Raw genomic sequence first — 8,153 nt, 5'->3', positions numbered from 1 at the left:
ATGTATTTTACTTATAAGTGATGATTTACCAGGATAAGAAAAAAGCACCACCCACAGTCTCCTCCCAAACACTTGTTTACATCACTCTGGCATATAGCTGTAGAAAAGCAGCTCATGCTATTTTTCATACTCTGTCAACAACATATCTAAAAAAACCTAAACAACAAAACAGGGAGTTAGAGGCTGAGGAAGAGTTGACAATATTAAAAAGAGCAGAAGTCAAATATTAAGAACTCACAGACTGAACACAGCATTCTATAATGCAAATAGCTACAAAGAATTCATTGGGGAAAAAAAATCCTCTTTTAACTAAACCAGTGTTCTGTGAAATTTGAGAACCAATGACTACTTTATATACAGTCTCAGTAGTAATCAGTGATTTAGTGGGTATTGGCTTTTTCATATTTGATTTTTTTTATGATCAAGGATCACAACAATTGCTTCTGTAAAGCTGCTACAAGTCTGCAGCTTAAAGAGTGCTGTGACACAAAGAAGCTACTATAATAATTTTCACCTGTTAGCATCATCCATTGTTCTCCTCAGATTCACTCCTCTAAAAGGTTAAGTTCTATCTAAATCTGTTTTTATTTAAATTGTTTTAACCGAAGTTAAGCAACCCATACTACAGATACACAGTAGTCTCCAAGCATGCCCACTGCATTCTGTATGGTAGGAGCAACAGGATGCCTTGAGGCTGGTTATCAGATTTTGTAAAACGGTAAAAGTACTCGATTAATGGCTGCTTTCCCACACAACCAAGCCACCCCATAATTTTTGGATCAGCAGTGATGGTATTTGAATTTGACTTGTAAGCCCTAACAACATCTATCTAAATAGATCACGTGAAACAATTTTTGAGAAATTGTGCCATGAAGTGAAAGACCCAATGTTTAGCCAAAAGAATAGATTTCACTCCAACAGCTTGAACCTATTTCTGCTAACGTGCTGTGGCAGGAACATGTTGATGTGTTTCCAGCAAGAACTCTTCAAGAGTTCCTGAAGTTTGATGATAATGGATACATGATCAAATGTGGGAACATCCATGTCTTATTTCTAGAGTACTTGTGTTGTAGGCTGACAAGGAAGTGAGTTTTCTCAGGAAGTTATAACCAAACCAATCAGTGGTCAGATTTGAATATTGACACCTGGTGTAACCACTGAAGACATGGATACACCTCTGAGAACACAGGGCGTTAAAGGCAGAGAGCTCCCAGAGGAACTTTCTCTCTTTTGTTCCGGTCAGCAGTGAAGAGTCCAGACCTCCCCTGCCAGCCACAGAAGTGGTAGGTGGGGGAGCGGGAAGGACCCAGCCTGGGAGTCCTGGGCCCCTGAAAGCAGCAGAGCCCAAGATTTTAACCCTTTCTTAGACAAAGAAAACCTTGTGAAACACTAATCCTCCTTGATCTGAAAGAGAAGAGAGACAGCCTGGGACCTGAGATGTCAGAAGAAGATTAGAAAGAATCCTAGGTGGGAAGAGATGATGGAGTGGCCTTTGGCTGGACTTTTCTTGTATAGCCATAGACTGAACCAATTTTCCTGTAACACAGAGACTGCATTTAGGGGCCTGCAGTGGTTTGAGCCAAGAGAGTGAACCTGCTGCAGTGATGCCATGTGCAGGAGTGAAGCGAACAGAGAAAGATGAGGAGGGTGTGGTGGTGCTCTCCATCTCCAGGGAAGAAGAAGATCTCTGCTCTCACGACCCTCGGCCCCAGGGGAGGTGAAAATGAGGGCAACTGTTGTCCCAAAATGAGAAATTGTTGTTTCTTGGTACTTAGCAAAGCATCCTTAAAAGGAACCCTGTAAGCAGTTTTGGTCCATGGACGGTGGTGAGAGCACTGTACATTGAAGGAGGAGGTCACAATGGCAGATTTTCTCCAGGTGGTGCCATGTGTGACATGGAAGCATAAGATGTTTCAACTGTGTTTCCTGTGATAGACTGTGGTACAAGAGAGACTCCTCTCTCCCTTGAACTGAGAATTGATTACCTGAGAAGTGGAAACTTGTCTGAGAATCCAAGGTTTTGTCTCCCCTTTTGTGCTTTGGTGGAAACTGGACGGGGGAAGAGGAATGTTTGGAAAGTTTTCATTCTGAATTTTGTGTCTTCCTTTTATTACAGTGTAGGTTCATAAGTTTTTTTTTTTCTTTATTTCTAAGCTTGAGCGTGGTCTGCTCTGTTTCTGCTCACATTTCACAGCAGCCATTTGAAAAAAATATATTTTCATGGGTGCACTGGCACTGCACCAGTGTCAACCCACAACAACTTGTTTCTAATGATTCTTTGCAGTTAGCTTATGTAGCTAAGAGGATGACCTCAACACAGAAGAATTTCTGAAAGGTGGTGAATTACTACACTGTATCAAATTTCACAAGGGTCAGAGAATCACCTCAGAATACATCTAAAAACTCTCTAAGGGGCATGGAGTTTTCTAGAATAAGCTGATATGCTCTAGCAACAGTGACATTTATGTTAAGTACTCATATTTAGTAGTGAAACAGCTAAACCCAATGCATTGTCCTAAATAAACACAAAACCCCACCATCCCTAAACTACCACATCCTAATGAAGACCTTTTAACTTTGACATTATAAAACAGATTGAATGTGAAGTTAATTTATTGCTGTGTTTAATCTGCAGAAGGCAAAAGAAATGTGAGCTGATATAATGATCTGCAGTATTCAGGGAAGAAGCAAAATCATTCAGTGGTAAGGCTCATTTGTATGGATTTATTTAACAATCTTTAATTTCACTTCAGTATGATGCAGGTCATCAGTAACACTGACATTACACTAACATTCTAGCATTTTTGAAATATAGGAAATTTATTATTCTGTAATGCAACACTGACAGCCTTCAGTACATGTTAAATTTAAGCATGGAGATTATTTAAGTTTAGAATACTAGTCATCATATGCTTTTTCCCCTCTGAATTTTTTTTAGGGAAGAAAACCAAAATGTCATTATTTACATTACAGACCTGTGGAAACAGAAATCAGCTCCACCTGTACAAGTGAAACCATTCAGTGCAAGAGGCACTATCTGGTACCAAAGACAGCTTAAAAAAACTTTCCATTAGTTGTCACTAATGCCAACAGCATTTTCTCAATGAACTTTCCTTAAAAAAACAGTCAATCTAGTCTCAGTACTTTTTCTCTAGATAAGAAATCTCTCTTTGGAGTAGAAAACAACAGTTGTTAGTGCCATTCATTAAGAAGTTACTGAGTGGAGTAATATTGCCTTGAAATTGAGGACAATCACTCCCTTTATCAGCTTGCTTCACCTGATGTGTTTACAGCTACTGGCATTTGCACAAACCACAAAAACCACAACTGTATTTCAAAAGGGTGGTGTTTCTTTTACTTTTTGTAACAGTTTTTGATCCATACCATCCCGTAGCTGCTGCTAGCAGCTAGTTCAGTGGTTCCTGCTGAGTGTAGGGAATAAAACATTACCACTAAGTGAATTCTAAGTGGAGATGAGAAATGCAACAAAGACAAGTCACAGAATGGTTTGGTTTGGAAGGGACCTTAAAGATCATCTAGTTCCAACCTTCCTCCCGATGGCACAGACACCCCCCACTAGTCCGGGCAGCTGAAAGCCCCATCCAGCCTGGCCTTGAACAATGCCTGGGATGGTGCATCCACAACTTCTCTCAGCAACTTGTTCCAGTCCCTCACCACCTGCACAGTAAAGAGCTTCTCCCTCGTATCCAATGTAAACTTACTCTCTTACAGTTTAAAGGCATTCTCCCTTGTCCTGTCACTACAGACCCTTGTTTCCAGAAACATGTTTTCATAAAATATAAAGCAGAAGCACCTCTGTGGAAAAAAACAGAAAGTGCTGTAAACTACTGGCCACATAAAGGTAGAGTAAGCCATTTCAGAAAAAAACAAGCTCAATATGTTTTTCTTCAAGTTTTCTCTTTGTTTCAAATAATGAAAGTCTTCAAGCACAAAATGAGTACAAAATACTAATGACATTAATAGAACCCTAAAGTAAACATAAACTGTGTTTTGGATTTTCCAATGCAATTTTGAAGGGCCACTTAAGACTTTCATCTCAAAAATGCATCATAAATGTCAAAGGCACTGGAGTTCACTTAATAGGCTCTGCAGAGGAGAGGGGACAATGCATATGCCTCACAAGAAACCTGATGCTTAGAAAATGCAGAAAAGCTTTCTACTTGAATCTATTTATGGCCCCACAGGCACAGATCCTTGTCCACACCAAAGCAGATGAGGACTCATGGTTTATGAGATTAACTCCCTCTGTGATTGCCTCTACTTCCCTCCCAGGCAGAATAGCTCATGTGTACACACAAGGTGCAGACTCACACCTTTCTTCATACCTGGGCAAAGCTACAGACATTCAATATCCTTTGAGTGTCTGAAGGAGTTGCCACTGGGCCAGTGCTCCTAAACTACACACAAGGTCTAAAGAAGGAAAGGGGAGAAGGGAAGATGTTGTGACAGTCTGGGACTGGATTCAAACTTGTAACTTCTTTATGTCACATTTCTCACCTCAGAATGCAGCCTGACTTTATGTCAGGTTTCTTACATCAAGAATGGAGCCTATGGGAGGGGTCTGGTCCTCAGGTGCTGACATGAAACAGTTCTGACTAAAACTGAAGACAAAAGGATTTCTGCATATTCTTCTGCTCCATTAATTCTAAGGCAGGCTTTGAAAAAAACCCACTTAATTAAACAGCTAAAGAGTGATCTTTTGAAGGGAAATTCGACATCAATGACATAAATTGTCCCTCTGTAATCTGCAGCAGAAATGCTGCATGCTTGGCTTTTTCAAAAGGCATTGAGGATATGCAATCTGTTGGCTTCCACACCAGAAGAGTCTCTGCTGTTGTGCTGAAGACAATGTATAAATTTTGTAATGATCCCCTTCCACCAACTGTGAGATTTTTGAGTTAAATGCATCATAAGAAAGTAACAAAATACTCATCCTCAATGGACACCTGACAATGCAGTGCAGGCACATTAAGATTTTACTTATCTCTATTAAGATGAAACTTCAATATCGTATTTAATCCTTCAAGTCCCAATAAGAGCACAAAAAAAAAATTTATCATTGTACTGCACGTGCCATTTGTTACACTTTTAAGGCTTCTCTAATATTGCATAAAGCCAGTTATATACATAAAGCTGTTATCCTGAGAACTGTCATCCCCGTGTGCATTGCCAGTCACACGCTACAGCTAACACAGCTGAAAAAAAGCTTAACTCATAGCTGGCTTTTAGGAAGTTTTCAGTGCAAAGCAAAGACTCTAAAGTGAGAGTCTATTGCCACAACAGATGCTCTCATTTCTGTTTAAAGGAGCCTCAGCTTAATTCTCTTTAATAGAGCATTCCTTTTCTCTGTCCATGTCCCTGACAACTCTGTGTGGATAGGGTGTGGATAGGGCAGCTCCCACGACGGATGACAACACGGGCAAAGTAAACCACACTTCACCACTGCGTTAAAGAAAACTGATCAGAGAGAGGCAGGAAGGTGATTGCTGTCGTTTTGGCCGGTGCTTAATTCTCTACCTTCAGGAAAAAAAAAACCTGCACTTTTGTGTCTTCACAACCCGCCAGCTTACGGCCCTCTTCCCCTTCCTCATCTCACAGCTGCCTGTGCTCTGTTTGTCCTCTCCACGGCGGGAGAATGGGCGGGGGAAAAGTCGATGTTGCCCAGTGAGGTTCAAGCCTTGCTCGTCCCTGAAAATCCTGCTGGCGGGTGGATGCTGCGCTGACACGAGGCCCCGGGGTGCCTTCCCCCAGCGGGCTACGGGCCTCGCTTAGAAGCAGCAGCAGCAGCTCCCTCCCTCCCTCCCTCCCTCTTTCCTTCCCCGCCGTGTCCCTCTCCGCCTTGCCCCGTACCTGGAAGTGCCTCTGGAAGCCGCCGGGCGAGCGCTTGTGCTGCGGCGGCGGGTGCAGAGGCGCTCCGGCCGGGGACGCGCCGCCGTACGGAGCCGGGTACCGGGGACTGACACTCTGCGGCCTGCGCGGGGTCTGAGCCCCCGGCGAGGGGCTCCCGAAGCGCCCGTGGAACCCGGGGCCTCGGGGCGAGAGGCCGCTGCCGTACGGCCCGGGCCGATGGCCGTAGGGCGGCGTCTGGTGGGGGCTCCCGTAGCGCCGCGGAGAGGGCGGCAGGGGTCCTCCGCCGGAGGGAGGGCTCCGGAATCCGCCGCCAGCGTAGGGAGGTGTCGGTGCGCGGAATCCCGGCCGGTACATGGCCGGGACAGGCCGGGAATGGCGGCGGCCGCGACGGCGGGAGCGGAACCTGTGCAATGGCGACGGCGCCGCGTCCGCTCTTTTCTCTTCCCCCGCCTCTTCCCCGCCAGGCGGGCGGAAGGTTCCGGCCTCTAAACGTTCCGCGGCGGGGAGGGCGAGGCGCCGTCCATCCCGTCCCGCCTGGAAGCGGGAGGCGGGAGAGAGGGCCCGGCAGCCTCACACAGCGACCCGGCGCGCCGAGTCCGAGGGATTCTGCACGCTTTCAGCTGTAGAGGAGTAATCCGGAGTTGGAGTCTCAGAAGATGCCTGGTAACTCGGACGATGGGGCTCACGGCGTCCGTGGGCTCAGCGTGGCTGTAGTGCCCGCGGTTCTACAGCTGCTAAAAAACAACGAAGTGAACTGCTGAAAAGCAAAGCGAGTGTTTACCTCACATTTCTTGTCACTTCACGTATGCTCATTGTGCGCCTTTGCTCTGGAGTCTGAGCCTGCAAATGCTACTTTAATGAAAGGATTTTCCTCAAAATCAGTTTAACTGTCAGCAATTGAGTGAGTGGTAGCTCAGGCAAAGACTTACTCATACAAACTCGTGGCAAAATGCTATTTTGTAGGAGAACTTAATATTTAGCACAAAGTCAATTTAACAATGTTATTTATTACCATTCCTGCTCTGTTCTCGTTTTGTGTATTAACGCAAACCCTCAACAGCTCTATAAAAAGTGGTAAAGATTTTTTTATTGTTATTTATTTCTGTTAGTACAACAAAGCACTACTTTGTTTTAGGACATAGGAAAATTAAGAAGGGCTTTCAGAACAGCAGTTAACAAAAGTTAACTATTAAAATAAGCACAAAATTTCTGTGCTTTATATACCAGTCTTGTTTTTCTTTAGCTTTAAACAGGTTTTGGTTTGTTTTTTTACAATAACAAACACTAATTTTATATTCACAGGGAACTCACCTCCCCACTATGTTATACAATGTCTCTGTGAAAAATGAGGCAATATCTTTTAAATTCTAAAATGGAAAGAGACTAAACCTGCTCATTTACATTTTTTGATAATCCTGTGGTCTGGAAGACTATCTGTTTTATTGTGCACAGAAGGCATGCCATGTCTACAGAAGACAGCTTATCAATGTAAGTTACCAAATTATCTGTCTCATTCCAAAAAGGCACAGTTTAATTTAAATCCTTTTCACACCACATGAATTAGAAATACATACCATTGTGCACATGTTGAGTTACACTGGGGTAGTTCTGCTGATTCATTTCTTCTTGTTGACAAATCTTTAAGAATCCATGTAGTACGTTTGATTACACACAGCATGTCCAGTCAACAAACCTGCCACGTAGATTTTCTCTATGTTCTTCCCCAGTATTTAGGCAGACTGACATGTGACATGTCTTAAGCCTGTGCTGTTAGTCATGCTCATTTTCAAGCAGTCAGAAGTTTCGGCTGCTTTTGAGATATAGGAGCTGTTTTATCCTCACATATTTCTGACAAACAAATGCCGAACTTCTGGGCAGGCTTTTTTATCCTGTTAGGCAAGAAGACACCATGGTGTTCCTGTAACAAGCCTTCTGCTCTGTCCTAGCAGAGACTAAAAGTAGTCTGAGGGTACTTCGTTCAGGGAAGAGTTGCTCAAAGGTCAGTTCAAGCTAACCCTTCCATCAGTACACCCAGCTGAGGATACAGCTTACAGTGTAAGTGATATTGCACCTTCAGTGACGGCGAGATGAGGGGAAGGATCGCCCTCGTGCCGCTGAGCGCTCCAGTGCGGCTGCCTGCCTTGGTAAGCGCGGAAAACCCTTCGGGGTGGTGGGAGGGTTTCTACTTTTATTCCACCTTGGCAAAGTACGTCACAATCTGTACGCCGAGCTGGAAATGCAGATTCCCAGCCATCAAACAGCGGAATTCCCGCCGCGAACAT

The 8,153-nt window shown here is 44.0% G+C and overlaps 1 protein-coding gene and 1 long non-coding RNA gene across 8 annotated transcripts in view; one reads left to right on the top strand and one right to left on the bottom strand.

Moving 5' to 3' along the window:
• MPLKIP (M-phase specific PLK1 interacting protein) overlaps positions 1 to 8,153 on the bottom strand; it is a 26,995-nt gene extending 18,842 nt beyond the window's left edge. The window contains exons 1-3 of one of the 7 annotated variants that reach the window (XM_064420275.1): positions 7,924 to 8,153; positions 7,446 to 7,760; positions 5,872 to 6,605 (exon numbers count right to left, since the gene is read on the bottom strand). In XM_064420275.1, the coding sequence (XP_064276345.1) occupies positions 5,872 to 6,225 (354 nt within the window). In that variant the 5' untranslated portion in view covers positions 6,226 to 6,605; positions 7,446 to 7,760; positions 7,924 to 8,153. Of the gene's footprint in view, positions 1 to 5,871; positions 6,816 to 7,445; positions 7,806 to 7,923 lie in introns of those variants that run through there. The other 6 variants (XM_064420284.1, XM_064420315.1, XM_064420291.1 and 3 more) reach the window with 6 other exon arrangements.
• Positions 1,888 to 3,100, top strand: LOC135300666 (uncharacterized). Its single transcript, XR_010362438.1, has 3 exons — positions 1,888 to 2,117; positions 2,636 to 2,703; positions 2,939 to 3,100. It is a non-coding gene; the product is annotated as an uncharacterized LOC135300666 (long non-coding RNA).

Source organism: Passer domesticus, chromosome 1 (assembly GCF_036417665.1).
Source record: "Passer domesticus isolate bPasDom1 chromosome 1, bPasDom1.hap1, whole genome shotgun sequence".
NCBI classification, from domain to species: Eukaryota; Metazoa; Chordata; class Aves; order Passeriformes; family Passeridae; genus Passer; species Passer domesticus.
Note: the sequence above shows the minus strand (reverse complement) of the source record. Positions and strands in the feature narration are given on the sequence as shown.